Here is a 27,102-nt window from a genome sequence, read left to right on the forward strand (position 1 = left end):
TAGTGAATAAAAATGCAAAAATCCCCAATATGTAGGATGTAATAAAAGATGAAGCTATCTATTGTTTTTCTTTTTTTGCATAGCAGTCATAATAGAGTTGGAGTTAGTTGGTGTCAATAAAAGCAGGTGGATGAAAAGACAAGCCCATGAGTTAAAACAAAACGCCAAATTGTTAGCAGAGAGCCATCATCGGCCAGGTGAACTAGCGAGCGACACAAGTTAGCTTTAACGTTAAGTTTGACAATTCAGAACTAGCTTAACGTTTGTTGCTCTTCATTTTCAGTCACCATTCACATACATTAGCATTTTCACATATTCAACAGAGATGGGACACGACTCACCTGGTTCAAAAAGCGAAGAAAATCGACCAAACAAACCTGGGCTAAACTCACGCTAACGATACACAGCAGAAACAGACCTGCCCGGTCCAGTATTGGGAGAAACCTCGCTAACGTTAGCCGCTTGTCCACGACAAAAGGTGGACTTTAAAAACGCCCTATCTGCATATTATCCTCATTTTCACGGACAGGAGCTACCAAACGACCGCAAACAATTTCAGGTTCAACTCCGTCTTTGCTAACTGAACACGGACCCCATACTGACTGAGAATAAAATCACGAATACGTTGTATTTATCTCCTTTCAAGTGCCCGCATCCCTCTCTCCTCCCCGGTTGCAGATACAGCAGCTCGATGCTGAGTCGCTCCGCTGTTTCTTCGCGGCTGCTGCTGTATGCGGAGCGTGTAGTTGGCGACCACTCGAGTCGCTTTACGACACGGGGAAATTTTTTTAGTTTTCCTGTCGTCACCTCGCCAATTAATTTACGCGGACAACTGTTATCGCTCGTCACCGTCTCTCCCCATTAAGGTTAATACACCGGTGAGGCTCAGAAATGTGTTTCCCATTCAGCTCGCTTGGTTCCACGCCCCTGGTAACGACTGGAGCGACCGTCCAATCAAACAGCACGCTGGGACACAGTGAAGAGCCTACTCATACTGCTGTAGTGTTAAACAGCAAGAGTGACACTTATCTCACATCAAAAGACCAACAAAGACAGATTAGAATAAATGCAAGTGATTGAAAAATGGTCAGAATTATTCCTTGTATTTGTGATTGTCAGTAAACTGTATTTCACGCCCTTCTCAGACTCATCCAATCACTCAAACAGAGCTCAGCAGCCTGCCTTACAACAGGATCTTCTAAAAAAAAAAAAAAAAGTCATCACTGTTGCTGTGGTACCCTAATAGAGAAACTGCATGTATAACTACTCTGTCAAATAGGTTATATGCTTTCAGGTCCCATCCTCTCTTTACTCTTTCACTTTGCAGCTCAGTTTCTCCCTGCAGCCTGCAGCTGAGGTGCAGTGGCCTACGCATGGGGAAATGATGAACATCAGCAGCAGCAGCAACAGGGGAAGTGGGACTGAGGTAAGATATTGGATACCATTTTTATATGGGAAACAGGTTGATCCTGTATTGTGCCATACTAGGCTATATATGTGACCAATTTGTGAAGTAAAATAGATTGGTATTATAAGTTGTGGGTTGCACAATGTATAGAAACAAGAGAGACCTCAAGAGTTGCAGTCTATATGCTTTTTTTTCTTTTTTTGCCTAAAGTGGGGTTTTAATTCTGACTTTCTTGCAAACAATAGAGAGAGTGGAGAATGAATGTAAATTCTTACATAGGGGATAATCCAACCACTGAGAAATCCAACAAGTGTCAAATAAATGCCAGGAGATGGACACATGTCCCATTGCAACAAGAAAATATAATGGAATTCATTGCAGCAGCCATGCAGTAATACCAACATTGTTTAGCTGACAATGTAATTTTTTTGTTGGGATTTAGCCAAAGAGGTGTTGCTTCACCTGCATGCTAATTTCTAGAGCCATAGTTTCCAATGCTGTGGCAATTTAGTGTATGATGTCCATGTTAAAGTATCCACCCTGTATGTTTTCTGCATTTTCATACACCTATATCATCTATACGAGGGAAGGACACAAAAGAAACTCTATATAGATTGATAGATTGCATGTCCACACAGAAATTAATCAACAAAAGAAAGTGTTTTGAAATCCTCATGTCTGTTACAGGCATGCTGGGTCAGATGACAGTCTGGTTCAGTTGAGGAGCGAAGTACTGTTGGCACCTGAGTGACCTCATAGATAATGAATGCCCTCCTTTGTTTCCACTTCACCAGCCAAAATGCCCACACAAATACAAGCCTACACAGTTTTACTTAAGCATAATGTCAGCCTATGGCATGCCACAGCTAAATTAGGTTATATGTTTTCAGGTCCCATCCTCTCTTTACTCTTTCACTTTGCAGCTCAGTTTCTCCCTGCAGCCTGCAGCTGAGGTGCAGTAGCCTATGCATGGGGAAATGATGAACATCAGCAGCAGCAGCAACAGGGGAAGTGGGACTGAGGTAAGATATTGGAGACCATTTTTATATGGGAAACAGGTTGATCCTGTATTGTGCCATACTAGGCTATATATGTGACCAATTTGTGAAGTAAAATAGATTGGTATTATAAGTTGTGGGTTGCACAATGTATAGAAACAAGAGAGACCTCAAGAGTTGCAGTCTATATGCTTTTTTTTCTTAATAATGTTTTTTTTTCTAAATAATGAATGCCCTCCTTTGTTTCCACTTCACCGGCCAAAATGCCCACACAAATACAAGCCTACACAGTTTTACTTTAGCATAATGTCAGCCTATGTCATGCCACAGCTAAATTGTTGAGTATTAATTGTGTTTTATGTGGCGATTGAATTTGCCATTTGACAAGTAATTACAATATATGGTAGAGCTGCATCCAGTTTTACAAGGACAGGAAATGGGCTTCACTGTGTCATCACTATAGTCACTGTCTTGATAGCAGTGTTTAATATCAGATAGATGTGTGTGTTTGAGGAAGAAGGGAGGAGGAAGAGATAGAGAGAGAGAGAGAGACCCTGGCAGCCAGAGACACTTCCTTGTGACTGCCAGAGCTCAGCCAACAGATGCAAAATGTAATACCCTTACGCTCAATAAAATGAGCAATTGGTCTCATTTACAATGTGTCTCCCGACACTGTGAGTCAACAAGAGTGGAATCAAATCCGTGGTTGTTTTATGGAGTGGAGATCCTGCGTGCAGACTTTCCACAGGCTTTTAATATCTGTGCCTTTGTTGTGCTGAAATCCAAAACCAATCTGATTACCAGTCTGATTGCAGTACAGCACTAGCACATTCTTGAGCATGTCTTTTTGTCTTTCTTGATAATCAGCAGGCTTTACGCTGCAACTTTGTCTGGAATGAGAAAGAGTTTCATTTTCTGAGTGCCATAGCGGGACGGAGTGGGCTCTGAAACAGCCATGTTTGCTTTGCACCGTGTGAGGCTGTAAAACTAAAAGCCCTACAGAGAATCATGGAAATTAGATTTACAGTTGGGTCGATCCTCATCTGGAGGAGGGCCAGGGTTTGAGGTGAGTGAGAGAGAGAGGCTGCTGATTGGACATGATGGATGGAGAGCAAAGAAGTGCTGATGTATGAGAAAAAAAAAAACAAAAGGAAGGGAAACGCACACCCATGCAGTTACAGATCTGAGTTCATTTGCCTTTTTTGTCATGTTGCTGAACAGCAGCAAGTTCAATTAACTAAATAATAAATGCATCTCTCACTACGTCTTAAGTGGTGTCTTGCATTGTTGCTGCAAAGAGCTTTCTACATGTCAGATATAGAACTTAGTGGCAGCTTACAGTAACTGTCATGCAGGTACTTAGCTTAACTGTAATCAGTGAGTGTGACGATGTGGGAAAAAGAGAAAAATCTTAAGATGAGATGTGCAAGTTGAATGAGTTCATTTCTTTTGCTTGGAAGTCAGCCAAATCTTTACTTGGCCTTACAAAACTGCTCCCACTTCCAACTGCTGTTATGGTTCACATAAGTTTAAGGTTTGGGTTAAATCTCAGGAATTTAAAAATCACAGCCTGTAGCTTTGGCTTTCTTGATTTTATAAATTCAATATGATGTTGCACTCCAAGTAGCTTCAGGGCAGACATTTGGATAGTTACTTATGATGGGACACATCTTTATTCACTCATGAGTGAAAGGGTGGTGATGTAGCTGTGGATGAAAGTAAGCAGTGTTTTATTTGTTTTTTAAAGCACTGCATGAATTGGCATCAGTTTAAATGTATTTTTACCTCCAGGCCCCTTTGTTTTTCTGCACAATTACTCCTCATCATTCCACAGTCCAGGTAAAACTTAAAAGTTGAATGTTTCAAGACATCTGAATCAACTCTCACATCTCAGATTTTTGTCAAGGATCCAAAAAAGTCTGTGCAACATTGCATTTTACATTGTTACACCCATACTGGGGAGCAGAATCACACATCAGATTTTCTCTGCAATTACTTTTTAAAAGGCTCTTTCTTATTGTTCAGTCCACATAAAATGTGTTTATCATGGCTATGATCAGCCATTTCATCCATTTATTGTTCATTCACCAAGTCATTCAGATTGTTTAAACGGATCATAAAGATTCTCTTCAGACATGGATTATGATATATAGAAATACTCTGCCTGGAATAATAATTTGTATCTGATATGGTTTTTCAACAAACAAAAGTACATTTAATCCTTAAAATGACATCGACTCTTTCTCCCTCATTGAGAAATCCGGAAAAATCCAGAATCAGTGAATATTCTCAGTTTATGTCCACTGGAGACTTCAAGTTTCCACATCACACATGTGTAATTTGAATATTGGACCAGGATTAGTCTCCAAACTAGTTGTCATAAAATCTGCTCACAGGCCCACCCCTAGAAATCAGATTTACAAGGAGCAGAGAGAAACTTTCCACTTTCAGTTGATGGATGTAAAAACAGCCTTCCAGTGTCAAACACAGCACACACATACATCATTCTGCACAGTGAAGCTCAAACATCCAACTGAGGTAACAATAACCGAAACTCATTTTTGAGTGGAGGAGAACTTGAACTTCTCAGTTTAGCACTTTGGTCCACATTAATCATTTTTTTAAAAAGTCCTCTATTTATGAATTTCTTGACAATCTAATTTCCTTTGGATCATTTTCTCTCATCCACACACTGTATTATATTTTTGTAACACCTGATCTGGTTCTGCAGAAAGCAGGATATGTCAAATATTATTGCATGAATCTATCTGGTATTCCCCTCTGACACATATCTGAGAGTTAAAACAGATTCAGACAACTTTTTTTTTTTTTTATCTCTCACTGTCTTCCCTCCCCTCCACATCCTCCTCCCTTTCTCTCCCTTCGGTGTTCCCCCTGAGTCTGTTTCAGACAAGGAATGCAGTGTGAATAATTCATCACAAAAATAAGCATTAAAACTTAGAACCAGTACAGTACAGAGCCATCGACTTAATGAGAACCTTTCATTTCAGATTTTGCAAAATAACAATGGATCTGTAATGGCTGGGTGACTGACAAGCATTCTGTTTCTCAAACAAAAGTCAGTGCAAATACAGTATGCAAATTCGGGCTGTCTTCCGTGTTTTTCAGTTTGAAGTGATATTCAAATGAAAGCATGGATCAGATGCATCCGGTAGGTTGTTTTTTTGCACATGCAGCATGTTTTACATGTCCCCCCCCCCCCTTGCAATATTACCATGGCCTATATACACTATCTTTTTGTTCTACATGTCTCTTCAGCTGTTAGTTGTTATCTTATGTTCTCAGCCATATGATATGAGTAGACAGGAGGATTTATCCTAACAGAAAACTTCATTCTGGAGTAGGTGGCCTCTCGTCTTGTCCTTGTGTATACACAATACTAAAGTATAGTCAGTATGTAATAGGGGTTCTTGATGTTTGTGGGTGAATTGTGGAGAAATTCATCTGCTGTGTTTCTAGACATACTGACTACATGTTTCTAACCTGTGATCTCACAACAAGCATTATCTCACTGTGGTCTGTTGACTCGGGGATAAAGGGCTGTCTTTGAAAAGCCTGATGTGTCAGTGTGTGAGAGCAGAATGGCTGACCCTGACATGTCATGACAGTGTGCCGTTTGTGGCGTTTGGCATAAATCACAGTCACAAGGGCACTTCATTGCACCACATTGCTTTTCCCGTGGAGTTTAGGTAAACATGTTTTCAAGAACTGTTCTATTCGTTGTCATGAGTTGTACCACCGGGTATTATGGCTCAGAGTGAAAAGGATCTCGAGGAAGCCCACAGAGACGCTTTTCGAAGGATGTCTTCGGTGTTCACATGAAGCTATGCCATATTAAAAATCTAAACTGATAGGTACGCGGTTAGATGAAGAACTTGAGAATTAAACATGGCTTGTCGAGTAGCTATCACAGGACTGTAAAAAAAAAAAGAATAAGTACTACAACTAGAGAACTAGTTCTTCTGCAACCCCCACAACCACACCTACTACTCAGTTTGTACTTCCCCCTCATACATCAACTTTACCATACCAGCTGATTGTTGTGAATCTCCTAAAGACATTATAATTCAGCTGTATCCTACCCTGTAGCAAATTAGAGGGTTCAGCTTTTTCTTTTCCCTTGTCTCTATCCCCGGAGCAGAGGGAAGACAGCTTGTACCAGCTCTGTGGTTTGGTTAATCTCTGACAAACTATGCTCTCTGCAGCTGCAGGGGTGTGTTGTGTGAGAAAAAAGGGAAGGCTTCAGCTCTGAGGAAGAGACTCCTGATTATTTCATGTTCGCAGAGAGTACGAGTGTGCGGGTTTTGGCCTTGACAGTACTAAATCTTCAGCGATGGTGCTCAGGTGTTGCCAAGCATTGCTGAACAGTTAGATCCAAGCGGATGTTCATTCAGCAGCAGTGCTCTAAGGGAAGATGCATTTTCATCATTTTAAAAGAGAATGATTTCTTATTTGTCAGAAAACAGAGTGTTTATCCAGCACCTGCTGGCCCAGTACATGTTTTTCTCTTGACAGTACAGAGTCCACTGGGATGGAGTGGACATACACACAATCTAGCTAATCTTGTGTTGCATAATCATCACCTACACAAGAATCAATAGGACATATAAAATTGATATTAAACTTTTGGTTACCACCTGTTGATCATTGATATGGGATATAGCTTAAATTCATTTTCTCCTCCCTAAGACCTTGCTATACAGTGCATGTAATATAATAAATGCAAAACTGTGTTTAAGTGCTTTTTTTTTGCTGCTTGCTCGATATACATAGAAAAAAATATTGGTACTTAGAGGAAGAGCCTGTCTCAGAAAGCAGGATTAATGAAGTAAACTGCTTATGTAAAAAAGAGCTGCTCTGGGTTTTAGTCAGTGCAGTTATGCAGCTAACTCTGTAATCATACTCTGAGAGACAGCAGTACAGGCAGGACATGACTGATCGTCACAGTATTACTCACTACCAATGTGTTTACTAACACAAGACAGACAGTCAGACGCACTGCTTTGATTCAAACTTGTGAAACAGTGTGTTAAGAGTGCAGTTGAGTGAGCTTTGACATTGGCAAAGATAAAGGAGAAGTGCGTACTGAATGTGACCATTTGAAACCACACTGTATGTAATGGCAAGCCTTGACCACTGCGTATGCTGACTTCTTCATGTTCACTATGTTTTAATGGGTATATTACCAGTGTGTCAGTATAGCTTTGCTACTAATGGGTCTGTTCTCAAAGGTCACTCCTCTGTAATGGCTGCTTGTCGTGCTAATTAGGTCAGAATGATAACCAGATCCTCACCGTCAATGCACAGGAAGCACTAAAGCACTGCTAGCCTCATCAACATGCTGCTTTGTTGCTCTAGTGGGAAAACAAAATGCAGGCCAGAGCATGCCTTTCAGTTGATTTCCAAGCATTCCTCTTTTAGGCTTTATCTCAAAGCTATAAACATTATCTCTCTGCCAATTACTTTCCCCTTCCTCATGTATTCTTTCCCCCCTTAGGCCTCCCATCCAGATGCTCGGCCCAACAGCCCTGCTCCTCTAAATATGAACCGCTATGCCAACAAGAAGAGCGCAGCTGAGAGCATGCTGGATGTGGCTCTACTGATGGCTAACGCCACCTAACGCCACCCAGGCTGTGCTGGAGCAGGGGCCAAACATCTCCTTTTACACCCCCATCATCACCCTAATCAGCATCTCCCTCTGTCTGCAGGTCACAGTGGGTGTTCTGCTTATCTTCATAGGTGAGAAAATAAACAGATCCCTATCCCTTTTGGTATACTAGAGGTGTCTGTGTTGTCTCTCAACCTTCACTTGCCCTTTGTTTCATCCTCTCCATCCTGTCCCTCAGCATGATTGAAGCTTACCATATGCCACCTTTTGCCCTACAATGCATCCCACTCCCCCCACACCTCACATCACACCAATGTCATGTCCACTGGCTCCTGACAAACAACCCATTACCAGCTGGACTCTAGCTGTAACCATGGTAACCAGGCCTGACACCAGGTCAGAGTTCACTAAGGTTTTAGTGCTGCTGTCAGCACTTGTGGGAGCCGAGAGGTGGAGGTTAGTTCTTTTCTGTGGTTTGTATATGTGCGTAAATGTGTCTATGTGTCAATGTACATGCCCATGCATGTCTTGGAGTAAATAGACAAGAAGAAAAGAAGGCTTTACACACCCAGTGATTTTGAAGATGTCAGAATTTGACAGATACATCTGGAGATGGAAAAACAGGTCCATTGAGATGAGAAGATGTGTTAGGATGAGATGTAAAGGTGCAAATTAGTTGTTTTTTTTTTTATTTTTCTAACAGACTGAACAGCAGGTCAGTGAACTTTAGCCAGGACACACTGAACCATGTAAGCTCTAACATGAGTAAATAAAGGAAAGTTAGTCAGCATCACAAATACATAACTACCCTACTAATACTCCCACTACTAGTACTACTCCTACTACTAATAACAATAATAATCTAAAAATCATCAATTATGAATAAAATATTGTAGGGCACACCCCTATGAATACCTTTACTGGGTGTACCTATCAATCACCAAATTGTTTCTTAATTCATCACTGATGTATCACATGTTTTTCACATTGTTTCCACAGAATGGAAATTCTGCTATTTCATGGGTGATTTTATCATCAACATTATCAATTGCAAGGATAATAATCAAACCACAGATGTTATTGATACTTTATACTCATCCTTTGATTGAAGTCCCCACCAGAGTGACTGAAAAAAAACAGCTACACTGACTGATAACCTTTTTGCTAATGTTCTAAATAGAACTTTGAAATCTGGAGTCTTGTACACGGATATTGCTGATCATTGTCCGATTTTTCTGGTAGCCTCACAACAATGTCAAAATTCTAAACATACAGTACAACTCCCAAGTATAAAATAATTTTTAACGAAACAAATACATCAAATTTCCAACATATGATCTTTCAAACATCAGTGGACAGATATCCTTTAATTGGGTGATCTTCAGAGGGCTTTCACCTCTTTTTTCTGATATTACCCCCATCATATTATCAAATGATATAAGAAACAATACTTTAACACCATATTGTCCAAATATAAAGATAATATGGCTTATTGTTGTCAAACTATTAACTCTATTATTAACAACAACAAAATATCCACACAACTACCATAAGAGTTTAAGAATTTAAGTTCATTGTCTCATTAGTGAGCCTCAAGAAATTGCCCATAAATTCAATAGTTTCTATTCTGAAACAGGAGACAACTTGGCTTCTAAGATCCCACCTGGTAAAAATGATCCTTTAATGTTAATGAATTCTCCTGTTATAAAAGATTTTCAATTTTCTTTGGTTACAGAGGCTGAGGTCCAGAAGGTCCAGTTTAATCTAAAAGATTCATCTCCTGGTTTTGATATTATCCCTGGTAGTCTATTGAAATTGGTTCAGGATCTGATACTAAAGCCTTAACTCACATTCTCAATCTTTCCTTACAAAAAGGTCCCTGTGTGTTGTCCCTGTAATAGCAATTACAGGGACAACACTTTTACCTGTAATAGCAAAGTGTTGGAAAAAGATTCTTGAATCATCTGGATAGGTATAATATTTTATATACGCATCAATATGGGTTTAGAAAGAACTACTTTACTTCTATGTCTGTCTCTTATCTTTTTAATGAAATCTATAAAGCTCAAGAGAGAGAGAAAGGGGAGTACTACCGCAATCTTCTTAGACTTATCTAAAGCTTTCAAATCATCCCATCCTTCTTCATAAACTTTCCCATCTTGGAGTCACCAGAACTTACAAAAAACAGCTTGTCTCTTACAATGATATTAATTATTCTACACTACTCTTCATCGGTTCGAAATTATTCCACTTGTATGATTCAGCACATTTTAAGGAAGCTGTAAAAGGTTTGTTTCTCTCTTTGCAACGTTATCCTTCCATCACATTTTTCTGTTGTTGCTGTATATATCAATTTGTATCTTTTGCATATGTGTAAATAAATAAAAATCAAAAGCCAAGGGTCACGTGTCTGAAAGAAGGTCAGTCAGCATGTGATAGTCATCACATATTCATAAACGCCTGCCCCCCCCATCCACCACATCGTCTGACTCCACCAGCCCCCCCCAACAGCGCCCCTTGTCTCCACCAGAATATCAAACACATCTCATTCTCGTCGCTCTTTTCATTCTTCTTCCTCCTTCATTTTCTTTGAATATTCCGAACCCCTCTGCCCTCTCTCCCCCCGTCCCCACCTCCCACTCCCGTGGATCCAGCTCTGTCTAATGGAGCCAGTGGTGCATGATGTAAGTGGCCTACATACCACCCCCCCCCAACACACACACACACAACCCCACTCCACCCATGCAGATCAGACACACACACAGTCAGGCGGGGTCCTTACACCGTTTAACCTTTGGTAATCTCTCACAAATACACACATACATGCACGTACACATAACATGTGCATGTGGAGTCACAGCTACTGTATACTCCCTCCTACACACACACACACACACACACTTCCTCAATTATTAATAGACCTGTCTTTGCGATGATGCTGATAAAAATGCTGATTAATTGTTTTTGCATCATATTGCACAACTGGAATGATGAGGAATGACAAACTTCCACTGACCAGTTTTCACTCTTCCCTGTATTGTGTTTGACGTAGATGATTGAATCACAATGATAGGTAAATTCCTAAAAATAGTAAAGTGCTTGGATGTTTAGTGGAAAATAAACACTGTTTTGTCTGTTTTTACTGACACCGCAGGTGAAAAGGTGATGAACTTTTACTTTCTTTCATTAATGATATCAAAACAGTCAACAGATGTTTTGTCGATTCATCAATGCCACGCATATTTCTGAAAATTATATTCTCCTTGTTTGACAGCTATATATTGGAGGCACTGAATTCTACATGAGGTTAATAACCCAAAATCAAATAATTAACCAAAATTTCCCTTTAAATGTTTTTCTCTTTTCTTCTGACCTCATTAAAATTCCAAATGCACAAAAGTATCGAAGTGGTATCCCTTAATTTTCCAACTCATTCATTTCATGAATATGCCAAAAAATCATACACAGACAAAGATATATACAGTACAGTATCTTAGTTGGTGTCATTACTTATGTTTGGGGTCAATCACACCTCAGAGAACTTTCTGTTTGACCTCCTGCACCTCATGAACACACTCATATAAAACTCCAATAACAGACATTCAAAGAGATTTATTTGGGATTTGAAAGGGGTAGTGCTGTATAAACAGTACTGTCAACACCAATTAGAGCATATGAAAATCCATTGTATTTAACCACGTTTTACAGCTGGGCTCTCTAATTAAACAGGTCATCGGTTCAAAATCACGTTTAGAAGCAATTCCCATTAATTAAAACATGTCACACAACTCTTCTCCAGTACAGGATGCTTTAGTCACCAAATGCTTTCACCTACCCCGCCTTGATCAGGGTGGTCACCATGATGAAACAGCTAAAAGTGTTTTGTGAATAAAGCATGCTGTACTGGAAAGTTGTGCAACGTGTTTTAATTTTGATGGACTTGCATTGAAGCTCACACTGGTTTGCACCTCGCTGTGTGTGCGTTCTCAAAGCAGAAAGTTATAAGGAATTCTCAAAAAATTCAGAAAAGTCATTAAGTATCAAGGTGATAACACAATGTTAAGTATGTTTTTTGGGCTGTAAATGTAAATTGTTTCCAATTTACAATTGTTAAGGACAAAATATTTCATAATTCATCATTTGCTGTCATTTCTGTCATTAATCATGACAAGTTTCAATAAGATAGAATGAAAGCTTGATTTGGTTTGGTTCCACTAACTAATTGTTCTGTGAAAAACTGAATCATATTACTCCTTTATCCTCATATACCCTTGTCAAAGTGAAATATTTGATACGTTTTTATTGGATCACTCATTTTCAGCTCTCCAGAATAGAGCTCTAGAATTATGTGTATATGGATTTATAGTTGACGGCAAATCTGTGTCATCATGACTTGGCTTGAGTCCCAGAATAAAGTAGATTGCTTATGTTTGATTAGACATTCACTGAGTGTGTGTTTGTGTGTTGTCAAATTGTATTTCCTGGTTTTGTCCACACAGTTCGATGGAACTTGAATGATGAGCAAAAGCATCGGAGGCTGGACATCATGGAAAACTTGGCCACAGGCCTGGTTTTTATCATTGTGGTTGTCAACGTCCTCATCACCGCGTTTGGAGTCCAACTGCCAAAACGCATTGACTGACTAAGAACACACTCTTTCTATTTTTGCAAGTCACATACACTCTTTATTTCCACCCTCTTTCTCTGCTCCCTCTCTCTTTACAAACAGGTATTTTCTATCCTGTCTTATTGTGCAGTTTGCCCCTATAGACATCCATGTAGTCAGCATGTTTTTGGTCCTCTCACCTACTGACCTGACCTTCACATTCCCCAACCTGACCTACAAACACACTGACCTCTCCAGGCTCTCAGAGAAATTTCCTCCAGAAAAACAACTGGTACAAAATCCAACCACTGTTCGTTTACTAGAAAATCATTGTCTTGCACTGCTGCAGGCACAGAGAAAACAGGGAACTAGAGAGAAACAGTGAAAAAGTAGTGACAAAGAGGTCTGGTGCCTAAACAACACAACATTTGTTCCTAGTGGACAAACAGGAAAGTTTAGACAACAGCAGTCAGTCACATGTGACCTCGCACTGTCTACTCTCTCTGCCCGAGAGTGACCCCACACACTGGCCAGACAGAAATGCTCAACCACAGTCACACACACACACACACAAATGCTGACAGCTGAACATGCTTCAATTTTTAATTGCATTGATGACGTTCGAGCCCGATGTCATGGTTCTTTTCCAGACAGCTCGGACCAGGAGGTTTGGCGGGTCTGCTGAGCACATGTATGCACAGCAGGGTGTGCCTCATCTGACTCAAAGCTCCGACCCACCTCAACAGCTTTAACCTTGCCGACACATCTGTCTCCAACCACAGGCGTCACGCCTAACATTCAATTATAACAATGTTTGGTTGTGCCATGACTTTCTTTGCTATGAGCAAAGCTAAAGTGTGTCTGTGGTTCTCTGGACCAGCAGATGGTGAGTCAGAGTCAACACAGCACAGACCCCAGCAGAACTGCTTGTTAAAATGGAAGCCTTAATTAGACTGTGTTTCAGCAATGTCACTGAAACCCCAATTAGAGCCCAAGCAAATGCTCATTTTATACACTTCAGTGGCTTAACACAAGAATATGAAAGCTGTTTGAGAACATCTGTTTTGCATAATTATCTGCTAAATACCTGAAGAATATTTGTGTCCGAAACTATTAATTTCTTCAACATTATTGTGACAAAGCACCTTTCAGAGGACAAACCAACATCACAATTCTATCCTTTTCCTCCTCCACAACTATCATTGGTAACCGTGGAAACAGCCAGACGAGCAGAGAACCAGATTGATGACACACACAGCTCCACTCAGGGCAGATCTGTAGACTGATATATATATGTATCTGTACACTGATATATATATGTATATACATAATGTAGCCTATGTCTGTGGCTCCTACAGTTCTAGCTCCATCTCAGTCCTTAAGTTTAACAAACAAGCTATGCAGGGGTGTAACATGAGAGGACGCTGATGATCAGCGAGGAGTTTTGAGGTCCTCTGAAGCAGAACTATTAATAGCCCTCTCGTGGGAATGTGGATGCCATTCTTCCAACTGAACAATCACCCTGGTGACACTTGCAACCCCCTTTAGCGCCTCCCCATCCCTCCTCTCTCTGATCTGTTGCTCTCTCTTTGCAGAGAAGACAGAGGCAGAAAAGTGCTGCAAATCTCCTGAGATCAGACACCTGAACTCTCCTCCACAGCTATACGGTATATGTCATCTTTGATGTGGCCATATTTCTTCTGATTCATTATTATATGAAGAACTTGAAATGGCCTCAAGTGAGTAAGAAATGCATCCACCATTGCACTCAAGTCTTTCATGAGCAGTCAAGTAAACAGCATTTAATTTAGCATTTGATTAACTGACTTTCTTCATTCAACCAGTTTGATTGTCATTATTAATTAATGAGGGTTGTCTGTTGCTCCTCATTGTCATTGTTATACCACACCAGAAGATTTTCCATCATCCTTGTTTCCTACTTTGGTGCACTGAATGAGGGAGCAGTGCCCTCTAGTGCATTTATTGATGTTGTTCAATCAATGAGATAAATGTTTTATCGTCATCTCCATTTCATGTTTAACTTGCTCTGGTTGCACACTAAACAGTGTTCGACACAAACACTCTGCTAATCACCTGTCTGGTCATTACTGTGAATTTTTCTGCTAATTTAAAAATACAATACCATACAGTATGTTTGATTAATTGTATGCATATTTCTATGTGTATCTTTGTCATACTAGATTAGAAAAAACCAGGTACAACTCCAGGTGATGTTAATTTGTGCTTTATTTGAGCAAAAGTTGTTATAGTGCACTTTAGTCAGTAGATGTTCAAGTATCTTCATCACAGTATTTGAAGGCACTTAGAGTGGATGAGCATGCAAATATGAGGGTAGGGTGGTTCATACAATACACTGACAAACTCAAGTTTTTTTGTTAAAGCCACTGCAAACCAGTAGTCTACTCATACAGGTGTACCCAACTTCAACCTGAGCAGAGGTCTAATCAGCCTGAGTTATTGATCACACCTGTGTGGGTGAACAAAGCCTTTAAATGTCATTCAAAGTGAGATTCATTTCATCACTCTGTTAATATTACGGTTCATTTTAGCAGAAAATGTGGCTGAAATTTTCTCTGTATACAAAATAAATCCAGGCAAGACTCATACAGTACATAAAAGTACTATGAGAGAACATTATGTTTTTTCCTCATATAAAGAGATGTTAGCTATGGGAATTATGGGATTAACAAAACAAGTCAATTAGTGCTTACAAATACATGCAATTTCAGGAAAAACAACTTTATAGCTCTCAAAGTATGTATGAGTTTGGCACCGCAAAATGGCAAATTTCATGGCTTGTTCTTCTCACAGATGATAGATAGATAGATAGAAACTTTAGTGATCCCGAGGGAAGTTTAGGCAGGGCTACTTCATGAGCGTTTTAGCACCTTTATGGCCTCAATTATTCTGCTTTCCAACCTCAGCATAGGAAATTAAAACATCTTTAGCACCTTTACTAAGTCTTGCTGCAGAGCAGTGAAGAAACGGGCCAGTACATCTCAATGTCTCACCCTCTGTGGGCAGAAAAAGTGGCAAAAAAATAAGAGTTTTAAGCCATATAGAGGGAGTGGTTTAGAAACAAACAGAGAAGAAAGTTAGTTTTAAATATGGAATAATTGGCTTTGGATGCTTTCAAACTTGCAATGCCTTTGTACACTGTAAAATTGTTGACATTCAAAATGCCCAAGGACATACAAGTCTAAAGACCTGTCTATCATTCTGTATGACTCACCTCCGTAATAGTAGAGCATTGCAATACCAAGTGCAAAACTGAAACAGCTCAGGAAGAACATTGGTCCTGCAGAAAAGGTAAGAAGAATGAAAGTTATCATCAGCTACTATTAGGCCAACAAACCTGATGTGAATATTGGGTCTGTGTCTTTCTAATAAATGATGTGAAATATCTTTCCACTGGTATGTAGATGAGTCAAAAGCTCATCTGTGAAAACACAATGGTCTTGTTTACAGTAAAACCACCCATTATTTCTTTGTATGACTAATGATTATGAATCCGTGTTTCACTACATCACTGATGACCCATTTCCCTGCTGACATACCTTTGACCCACTAGATGCACCCCTGACTGTTCAAAGGAATGCAGGACAGAGGAAGCCGTTCTGGACGGGGGCTACACGTGAGCTTAACTGACCCACAAAGCCAGAGCCCTGGATGTAATGGGATGATGAATGGTGAAGCGGTGCGGGACAGTGGGGCCCACATTCTGATGCTAGGGGTTAAAAGGTTCAGCAGACAACTACGTTTGCTGAAGAACAAAGCTTAGTTGGGCTTAAGGGGCTTATCTGAGGATCAGTGAGGGGTACAGAGACTGCCTGACACACACTCACATAAACTGTAAGATCAACACATTTAAAAAAACACCATGGTAGCCAAATTAAACTCCCACAACTGCAGATTACAGTCACACTTTAGCCCATTAAAGGCAAATTATTATAACATTACCCTACTTCCCACTGTTTTCTGAACTAACAACTGCTTCGAGAATTACTTCCTATTTGCCATCTCAGTACATGCTGCTATTGGAATAGAGGTCGACATTATTAAAAAGGAAATTTTGGTCTACTTTTCATTTTCAAAGTTGTGCTACTATGTTAATGCAGCTTTGGGCAGGGACTGTTGTGGAAACAATTCCTTAAGGATGCGCTTGACAGAACTTCAACATTCGAGATGTGAGTGTTGGGTACTAAAATTCATGAGGTCTTTTATCATGGAATCGAATCAAATATTTATCAGTCGAGCCAAATATAAAAATCATCAAATCGTTTGATCATCAAATCTCAGATGTCAAAGTTTTCTTGAACGCACCACCGAGGAAGTGTTTTCGATTAGTTCCAGTGACTGCATCTGTACATTTTGATAACATAAACTTGATAAGAACTGACTGATTGCCTAATGTGATGGATTCCTTATCTCAAGGAAGCTTCGGATATCTGCATGTTAATTTTAATTTCTAAAGTAAAAAAAATCTAATCTATCAATCTAAACATTTATGGTGAGCTTTGGAAAGTTGTTGACAGTATTGTAAAGTATACAAGGATTGTAGTTACTGGGCTAAAATTTTCAAAACCACCTGCAAAAAAAAATCTTGAACAGGGGGGAAAAAAATGGAAGAAACCTCAAAAAAGAGCAACAGAAGATCAGGATGCACAGACATGAAACAGGTGAGGAGTAAGTATGGAAAATATTTTATATGGTCCACATGGTTTATATGTTACACAAGGTAGCAGATTTGCAAATTGACTTGAAAAAAAACAACAACAACCCAGAAAGCACATTCTGGGTTGTTGTTGTTGTAGACAGTGGTCTACTGGAATCAGCAGTAGCATGAGATGTTGATTAGATTTACCTCTGTCATTGAGCACATGTTTCTCTGGGTGGGCTGCCACATTGTTAGTCAATTTTGGGTCCGTCATCTCTAAAACAGAGAATGAAAATAGTTAACATCAACACTTTAAATAACCGCCTGTATGTCAGATCCACTATGTGAGCTGCTGCCTGGTCAGCACATTGGCTTCTCGCTTTCCTAAATGTTTCTTAAATGGGATAAGCCTACATAAGGCCAGACTGGGCAATAACAAAGCAGGGGATCTACCATTATAAGTGATTTGCCTAACTGTCCAACTTTTAAAAAGAAGCTTTTCAGGTCAAAACCAGCTGATAATGTGTCAGAGTGATTACTTTAATATCATTATGCACAGGAATTTTAGAAAATGATGAACAGACAGTTTCTGAAACCCACAAGATGATGTATTTGAACACTGGCACATGACTATGCGACATACATATGTCGATGAACACAATACAGTTATAGTACAGTAGTGCATACAATCTTTGTCTTTTACTACCAACTATTACCATGTAATTCTGAATTAAATGACAACTCAAAAATACTTTCAGATGTGAGTCTGTGGGATCTTTTGAGTAGCGAGCGTCCTCACCTGACTGCAGTGTTTTTAATCTTCAGCCACTAAAACGTCTGCAAAGCCCTGCTCATGTTTTACCTCTTTGTCTGACTCTGGAGGGCAGGCTGGAGTAGACGTGCTCAGCGTGGATGTGAAGTCCTCTGTAGAATTCATGACATGCCTCGTCGCCCTTCCCGTGCAGGTGATTCAGCAGCTCAGCTAATCGCACCTCGGTGGGTACGCTCAGGTTCCTGAACTGCAGGGAGACATATGCTGCATTGAGTCATTGCACATATTTGTACACCTGTGCAGTCTAAATTCAGTTTAGCAGATTCAACTGTAAAGACTTGATGAATGAACGTTAACACATAGTATCTGTAGTGACCCTGTGGGCTTCCTTGTCACTGAGTATCTGGGGGTAGATCCTGTTGAGCTGCAGCACCAGTCTGTCAACCAGCTCAGTGTCCATCCTCTGGTCTGAGCACAGGAACTGGGAGTCCCTCTGGAGCTGCTCATGGTAACCGCCAATGTCTAGCCACAGAAAATAGAAATTAAAACATTATAGAGGAGACGAGCGAGGGATAGTCTTTTATAAAAATAGCTCTACACTACACACACGGCTTAATTCCTAATCGTAGTGTGAAGACCAGGTCAGACACAGGTTATGACCCTGCACAATTAGAGCACGCTACAAAGGCCTAGAGATTTTATGTCTAGTCGTAAGTCGTTTCTTGATAAGCTGGTTTTGGCATCAGTCCTGCTCTGAAAATAAATGACTAAGAGGTTTATTCTCCCTCCTAGAGATGAGGTGAATACAGTTGCTGCAAAATATAACGTATGAGTAACATGCCTACTGAGTTAAAGCATGCACAAAATCACAAAAAAAGATGTTATAATACAAAGCCTGTGAGGCCAGAATACCAGTATGGTGAAGCTCTGAGTCTGTGTTAACACTTTACAGGTGCTAATTCAACTCAATGGTCATTTTTGGGGCCGTGTTTATAGAAACTTTAAGATATGATTCCTGATTATGTCATAATGCGTATTAGCAATAGCAAATCATATCTTCCTCTCATCTCACAGTGATGTTTCAAAACTAGATTTTCAATACTGAAGTAAGAAAACAGTGAGCCCACCAAGCAGAAAGGAAACTGGGGGCATTACAGGAAGTTATGACAAAAACATGGTCTACGGAAGCAAATATTCTATATCTTGCTTGAGCCACATAACACCTGCAACTATGCAAGTGATACCTTTTGCATACCTTGATACCTGAGTTAGTTAAGCATCAGCTATTATCAAAATCAAGAGAGTAAGAATTTGGTGAAATGATAGTTTGCCCAGTGTTTCATGATCATCCAGTTAAAAACACTTGTTTAGTTTTTCTTTATTCAAGCTGGACACATCTGCAAACAAGGTGAGGCAGAATACCCTGCTCTATGTTAAAACTATTTCAGCAGGATTAAAAAATGAATGTTTAAATTACCTGACAGAGTCCATAATGAAAAAATGTGTAAGGGGCTCTGGAGCGCACTTCAGATATGGATGTGACTGACAAATGAAGGAGCTTCATCATGCATATTTTTCATAAAGAGCTGGCTAGCTCTGACGAAAATGGAAACAGCTGCCCGCAATGTATTAAATAACAGAGTGTAAATAGACCTGTCTATCAAACTGTTACTGTTTTATTTATAGGCAACAGATTTGGACAGAAAAAACAGGCTATTTCAACTGGTGTTGAATAACATCCAAATACGTCTTCGCGTGAAGCCAATATTATTGTAACAAAACTGCTATAGCAACGGCTAAACTTAAAACTGTAATGTTGAGGGAAGCTTTGCAACAAGTGGCGCACCCACACAGCACTGTGGGCGATTAGCGATCATATCCTCCGAGTCAGCGCGCGGGGATTACAGTAAAATGATCCTAAACAAGACAAAACATCTTACCCTCGATTCACAAACCTGGCATACTGTCAAACAAACGACCTCTGGGACTTTCCGACCGACAGCCTCCCGGTAAAAAACTTCCTGTTGTCCCCGGTGTGACGGTCACCGTTGTCCCGTTGCATCAGCAGGAGCGGACAGTGCGCCGCCCGGAGCCACATGACTGACCTCCGGGGCACATGATGATTATCGGCCCGCAGACAACGCTGACAGGCAGCTTATCAAGAGCAGCGAACTGAACCACAACAGTGTGATTTATCACTTTATTTTATTCCCTTCTTTAATTTATAATGAGGACTGAGCCTGATCATTTAGGCCTGTCAATAATAATAATAATAGTAATAATAGCAATGATAACAATAGTTGTTGCCTTTGTGTTTTCATTAATACATTCTTCACCATGCCACTTGAAATAAATGTGTATAAGCTACACCATTACACAGGACAGTAAAAATCACTGCACGTTACTGGTTTGGCTTGACATTTGCATTCATTGTACACCGTCTTCCCATTGCAATACAGTCTCAGTCGTTATCAGTACTCTTTTATTTATTTACATTCCTTAAAAATTATAGTTACACACTCGCCGGTGCTTTCCAGCTTCTCTCCTTGTCCAAACAAAGTAGACTTTCCTGCCCAGAGATGAGTTTCTCACCCAACTTCCTCAGCTGCCTACAATGTGTTGTGACCTATGCCCCTGATAAACATTTTAATCGTTAACCTCAACTTAACTATCTAATTAGTTTATGAGAAGCTCAATTAAGGGCAAGAAAGTCCCTTGACCTGCTAACTACAGAGGAGTGCCATCCAACAAGGCTGTCATCCTCAAAGTGCAATAGCTCCTCTTTTCAGACAGAGGGCAGTGTGCCATCACAGTTTACAAAAGGCACATCAGTAAGCCTTTAGAGCCTTCATACTGTACAGTACTGCAGACATAACAATTTCAACAAGACAAGGAATGCTCAGTTTTAACTTCCTGTAGTCCTTATTGATGAAGTTGACACCGTTGTACAGATTTGGTCTGTAAACAACTTCTTGACTGATGGTATTCACATCATTCACAATGTGTCCTCACACTGATATAATCCGTATGGAAAATTCTTTGGCAGAGTTTATGTTCCTTGTGTTGGACTCATCTGCGGTTGATGGACCGCTCTGCTGTCCCCCGTACTGCCACACCAAACCAGGTCCTGAGATCTGGACCACGCCTGGACTCGGAGTTTGAAAGGAGGACGGAGGAGGTCCGTGGTATTGAGGTGGACCAGAAATCTGTGCAGATTCTGGGTTTCGGGGTAAGAGAGGTTGGTCGTAGTCGACGCCGGGCAGAGGAGCGTGTGGAGGAGGTGGATCGTAGGTGCAGACAGGACCATAGGCGTAATGCTGATGACATCTGTGGAGGAAAAGACAGGAAGACTTTAATGTTTGTGCTGGTCTTCATGTCTTTGAGGACATTTTGATTGTTTCCCTTTTTTGAGCATTTAAGCTTAAATTAGCCCACGTCTCACCTGTAGGCTTGCATGTTGTCATACGGGGCTGGGCTGTTGGTGTCCCACAGTGAAAGCGCCTTCTCCTGGGCGTTGTTGTTGTTGTTGTTCCTGCCTTTATGGCTGTAGCGAGACCTGTTGTCCCCCTGCTGCTGGGTCTGCTCCTCCCACTGCCACAACTCTGTCTCCCTGGCAAAAAAGTATTTAGCATTTCAGTTTTCTAATACATCACAGCACACTGACTGATAACCCCTCTTTGTTTTTCTCCAACCTTTGCCTCCCACTCACCTCTCCTGCTTTTTCCTTTCGTCCTCTTTGATGCAGTCGAGCAAACAGCAGGTGATGAAGGCCATGGACATGAAGAAGATTATGGCTGAGCTTACAATGGATGCCAGCACAGCCACACGGAAACCATAGTCCTCATAGGGAGACAGAGCTGGAGTGTGAGAGAGGAAAACGGTTCACTGATTCATCGACTTCCATGTCGTGCACTCAACGTATCAAATCCTCACAGGCTTACGAGACAACTCTATTTATCATGCTGGGATCAATAAAGTTTCTATCTATCTATCTATCTATCTATCTATCTTTCTATCTATCTATCTATCTATCTATCTATCTATCTATCTATCTATCTATCTATCTATCTATCTATCTACCTATCTATCTATCTATCTACACCACACAAAGTACACTGCCACTCAAATATATCACAAGTTTTTCATTATCATTTAACCAGAAGAGGTTGGCAGAAATAAATATCATTTTTGCAACAAATTACACTTACCAGCTTATCAAAGAAAGGATAATAAAACATAAATTACATTTTTAATTTCTTTCCGTTTCACATCAGACAGTTTTCTCTCTCCCACGGTGATTCATCTTGAAGTATAATTAAGATCCTACCCTGGCTTTTTCCACTCACTAACCAAAAGAATGACTAACTGGGCACCTGCTTGAAATTATTCCTCTTCACCTGCATTAGCATTAATATTCTCCTTTAATGAGCTTTATCCCCAAGCAACAAATTATTTTCTCTCTAATGTGTTCTCACATAGTCTAGAGCATTAATTATTGCGAGCCAAATAATACCTTAAGTCTAAATATAAAATCGCCGGTAGCCTCTATGCCCATCACATAATGTTTAATATATATTCCATCTCTTCAGAATAATAAGCAGACAGACAGTCCAGGGGAAGTTTTGCAACCTCTGCAATTCTCTCAGTAAAAGCATTTGAAACATTTAATCTTCACACACATTTTGGTTATTAAGTGCATGAACAATAGCTTCATAATATGTACCTGACTTAACAGCAGAATCTATCTATCTGTCTTTCTATGTTGACAGTTTCAAGCTCTTAGTTTCTGTTCTCCATTTCTACTTACGTTTACAGTAAGTCTCCCCCACCCAGTGGGTGCTGTTGATGTCCCTGACACACATCAGCTCTTTTCCTATCAGTTTGTGATTGGCTGGGCACTGCAGGGATATGACTGTGCCCACATTAGTACCATTGCCCTGGATGATCCTCTGGGTGCCCAGGGCTGGCAGGGGCATGGGTGTGCACTGAGCCTGGGAATGACCTAAAAGAAAGAGCCGATGGTCAGTTGGTGATGAACCAGACTGTGTACAACAAAAACACCGGTTTTGACTTAATTATGCAGAGGATGTTGGATGTGCATTAATCACCAAAAGTTCACCCAAAGTTTGAACACATGTATAATTCATATATTCTCACAAGAAATTAGTTTTGAATTTGTTTTGAATGGAGCACTGCAGATGAGATTCAGTGTGGGATGGGAGAGTTCATTCCACAGCTATCAGCACTGAACCCCTGTAGGGCTGCACAACACTGCGTGACAAACCCCCCCCCCCCCCCCGCATCGAATTCTAACAGTATCGAAGCAGGAAATGTGATAAATCATTAAACAAAAGGCCTACGAGGCTGGTGGAAATACACAGGCCATCTGGAGCCACGCTAAACAACCAGTTATCATACAGCACAGCACGGCACAGTGCTCAGCATATTACAGGAGGGGAAGTCTCTCACTATGTCAACTCAGTACGCCAGCAGTCTGGCTCAGTAAACCCACAACATAGGAGTATCACTTCATCGTGACAAAAGCTGTTGGAATGCAAATAAACACTGACATCAATTCGGTGATTTCCAAAAGAAATTGGGAGGCAAATATGATCCGGTCCAGGAAAAGTCTTAACCAAGTTGTTTATTCAGGGAAACCTTCTTCTGGTTGTCACTAAAACAATTTTGACTGAGGAGATATTTTGTTCCTCTTTGTAACTATTAAATGAAAGAAAACATCCAAGAACGTGAGAGGGGCTGTGCACTCTGCAGGAGAAACATGTGGAACACTTTTATCACCAAAAGGGGCATCAAAGCACACCAAAAGTTCCTGGTTTCATTTGAAAGAACGGAAAGAAAGAAGATATGAGTATACATACTTTCTGCCATCTCAAAAACATCTCTAGACTCCACCCCTCTTGAAGTCTGTCAGATGCAGAGAAACTTGTCCATGCCTTTTATGTACTCAAGACTGGACTACTGCAATGCGCTCTTCACAGGGATTCCTGGCAAGAGCATCCAGAAGCTCCAGTACATTCAGAACAGCACTGCCAGGATCCTGATGAGAGTGCGAAAACACCAACATACAACACAAATTCTGTTTTCATTGCGCTGGCGCCCTGTCTCCTTCAGGATTGACTACAAAGTCCTGCTGCTCACATACAAATCCATCAATGGACATGTGCCTCCCTACCTAGAGGAACTGATCATACCACAAACCTCCACCTGCACCCTCAGATCTTCCAGCAGCTTGCTCCTCCAGGCCCCCAGTACTAAGTTCTGCACCATGGGGGATCGAGCCTTCTGCTCTGCTGCACCACGCTTGTGGAACAGCCTTCCTCACCATCTGAGGGTGGCACAGACCCTAGACTTTTTTAAAAACCTTTCAATTCAGGAAGGCGTTTACATCTTAACTCATCATTATTTTCTTTATGTTGTGTGTTCTATGTTATTAAAACTGTGGCACTTTGAGTTCCGCTATGAATGAAAAGTGTGGTACAAATTAAATGTATTATAATAATAATAATAATTATTATTATTTATATGCATTTTTTTTCCCTCTACAGAATTTGACAGGCTTCTGATCAAGTTTCAGTGACACTGGGCCAGGCACAGCTGGGATAAATACTCCCCTGAAGGCCATTAGCATTAGCTCAACATATTCAAGTTTATGTAACACAAGGACATACTTCATTGTCGATAAGCAGAGAGCATCACTTTTATGTAACGTGTCTGTGTGTGTTTGTGTGTGTACGTGTGTGTGTGTACGTGTGTGTGGCCAGCTGTGCATTTAACTAGATACTGTTGAAGCCACTGGTGTTTGCGCCTCTGTTTCACTTCCTCTGTTCCCTCTGTTTTATCTTTTTTTTTTTAAGTAAGTAAATGTGCATGACGCTCATTCAATTTTTTCACTCAACAATCCTCAGCTCTTACACCAATCCAGAAGAAATTTCGTGCAGCTACGGGCTTGCTTGTTGTAAAGTGTGTTTATTGATTGGATTTGTATTTCTTAGAAATCAGCCTAAACACATTTATAGAATCTGCTAATGTGCATCACATTATATAGCTTACCTCTAATCCCATAACATGTTAAGGAAACTGCCACCACAGCGAATATAGTGTGTCCCTATAACACACATGAAATATCTATACATGTTTTAATGCTTTTGAGGGGGGTAAATGTTTAACTTTAAGCCTAGGTGACCTTCTCCCAAAATATGTTGATGTAAAAGCCAACAAATTTGCAACAAAGTGCCAAGAACAAATCCTCGTGCTGCCACACATCCTACGCGTTCAACTCGGGAATGAATTAGACACTATTTGTTTTTTGTAATTTAATCTTTCTTACCTGAGTTATTCCGGTTGTCATTTTTGTTAGTAAAATCCGTTCTGGCCACATCTGTTATTGAAGCTGTTGCCGCTGGCATGATGGTGACAGACAAGACGCCCCCCAGTCCGCTCTTCTGACTGTGCGTAAAGACTGCGCTCCTCCGTGCCCGGTGCAGGGTAAACAAATCGGGATTCGTGCGTAAGCTTCTCCGTGCGATTTTATTCGCCTCTCTACCTCCCAGTGATCAGCCTGTCTTCCTCAGAGTCCTCCCCCGATGCCTTCGATCTACTTCTTCTAATGCCCGGTTTGGACAGCGCGCTGTGGCGACTGTCGCTCAAGCGGATGAGCGCTCGAGAGGACGAAGAGAGATGAAGTGATCGGCTGAGACCTTGTCGGGCGAAGCAAAAATGACTTTGTGGATTACACCAGGTCAGGTCAAGCTGGATATCAGAGCTGCGCTTTGTGAACAAGACCGTGATGAGGAACAGCAAAAAAAGAAGAAGAAAAAAGAGAAACGCTCTTTGTAGGCAGGATGTCGCACCGCTGCTCTGTTTCAGCCTATCAGGATGTGGTGCTTCAAGCAGAGTTGAAAATGTGCAAAACGCAAATTATCAGTGACGTAGAGCTGTTCTTTAAGCAACCAGATGCCATTAAAGAGTCTCTGAATGGCTCTGTTTACCACAGCACAGTTTACAATCTTATCAAGAGTATTTTTGCAGTTTACTTTCGCACACACAACTCAGGTTTCCAGACAAAGTGGGTTAGTGAGTGAGTTCAAAATCAAAGAGTTGCCTGAAGAGACTGATTGCTTGATTATGCCCAAACTGGCTTTTGATAGCTTCTACAGCCAGTTAGGTCTTCAACATTTTACTTTAATCATGCAGTAGAAAGCTTTAAAGCTCACTGACCATTACTGAGGAGTTTACACTTGAGAAATGCTCAAGACCAGCTTCAAAGTAGGAGATACAAGACATTTAAATAATGCTGACAAGTTGCAACAGAGGGAAGAAAAGTCAGACTGATAATGTAACCTAAGAGAGAATGGCCTTATAAAATGTGTAAAAGAGAAAGATCTTTCAGTTGAGCCCTGTCAGTGCTGTTTGGAAAAAACTTATAAGGCGTTATCAGATCTGAAGAGATTTAACAAGGGTGTTACACAACACATTTCAGTGAAATTTAGTGTGCAAGGGATATATTTGACTGTGTCATTTCAAAACTTCCGGTTTTCTTTATGTAACCACACTACTAGCTGATAATATTAGTTTGTGCAGGAATTAATGTGACTTTACCTTTCACAGATAAAACGTCAGACAGAATTTTTTCACTTCTCCTTTTGTGCCTCACTACGTCACAATGCAGTTAGGCTCGTGGTGAACATACTAACTGGAAACAGATGAATAATTGTGTTTTACTGCTCTGTTTTACTGACAGATCTCTTAAGAGAATGCAGTCAGGCAACATCAACATGTTCACTGCATAAAGAAAGAGAAAACAGCTCTAAGTGGGTCTTCATTACAGAATAAGTACCCATGCATAGTTGCTACATTGAAATGTAGGGATGATAATAAACAGTTATAAATGAAACAAAAACAGTTTAAAAATTGAATGAGTAAAAGAAAATACCCGATGCACCACTTAAACATGGAGAAAACACATTGAGTTTGGCAAGCACATCTATACA

At 40.5% G+C, this 27,102-nt stretch overlaps 3 protein-coding genes and 1 pseudogene across 14 annotated transcripts in view; 1 reads left to right on the forward strand and 3 right to left on the reverse strand.

Moving 5' to 3' along the window:
* The window catches only part of LOC137184714 (serine/threonine-protein kinase WNK2-like), a 48,302-nt gene extending 47,430 nt beyond the window's left edge, over window positions 1-872 (reverse strand). For 7 of the 9 annotated variants that reach the window (XM_067592643.1, XM_067592646.1, XM_067592645.1 and 4 more), the window contains exon 1: window positions 342-872. The gene's annotated coding sequence lies outside the window, so the exon portion shown is untranslated. The remainder of the gene's footprint in view (window positions 1-341) is intronic. The other 2 variants (XM_067592650.1, XM_067592651.1) reach the window with 2 other exon arrangements.
* On the forward strand, window positions 805-14,744 carry LOC137184719 (ninjurin-1-like; annotated as a pseudogene).
* A 126-nt stretch (window positions 14,745-14,870) lies between these two features.
* LOC137184718 (caspase recruitment domain-containing protein 19-like) lies at window positions 14,871-20,199 on the reverse strand. Of its 4 annotated transcripts, none has more exons than XM_067592659.1 (6): window positions 20,047-20,199; window positions 18,468-18,613; window positions 18,182-18,333; window positions 17,527-17,595; window positions 15,895-15,960; window positions 14,871-15,676 (listed from the first exon to the last, which is right to left on the reverse strand). In XM_067592659.1, exons 2-6 carry the CDS (start codon window positions 18,596-18,598, stop codon window positions 15,561-15,563), a joined length of 534 nt encoding a protein of 177 aa, XP_067448760.1. In that variant the 5' UTR covers window positions 18,599-18,613; window positions 20,047-20,199; the 3' UTR covers window positions 14,871-15,560. The 4 variants fall into 4 exon arrangements, with proteins under 4 accessions (XP_067448760.1, XP_067448757.1, XP_067448761.1 ...); XM_067592656.1 differs by having other exon boundaries at window positions 18,182-18,338; window positions 20,047-20,197; XM_067592660.1 differs by having other exon boundaries at window positions 20,032-20,178.
* Window positions 20,200-20,277: 78 nt separating this feature from the next.
* LOC137184717 (uncharacterized) lies at window positions 20,278-25,983 on the reverse strand. The gene is made up of 5 exons (XM_067592655.1): window positions 25,440-25,983; window positions 22,899-23,093; window positions 21,801-21,948; window positions 21,534-21,701; window positions 20,278-21,418 (listed from the first exon to the last, which is right to left on the reverse strand). The coding sequence occupies exons 1-5, from the start codon at window positions 25,516-25,518 to the stop codon at window positions 21,100-21,102; spliced, it is 909 nt and encodes a 302-aa protein (XP_067448756.1). The 5' UTR covers window positions 25,519-25,983; the 3' UTR covers window positions 20,278-21,099.
* Window positions 25,984-27,102: the final 1,119 nt, after the last annotated feature.

Source organism: Thunnus thynnus, chromosome 6 (assembly GCF_963924715.1).
Source record: "Thunnus thynnus chromosome 6, fThuThy2.1, whole genome shotgun sequence".
Taxonomy (NCBI): Eukaryota; Metazoa; Chordata; class Actinopteri; order Scombriformes; family Scombridae; genus Thunnus; species Thunnus thynnus.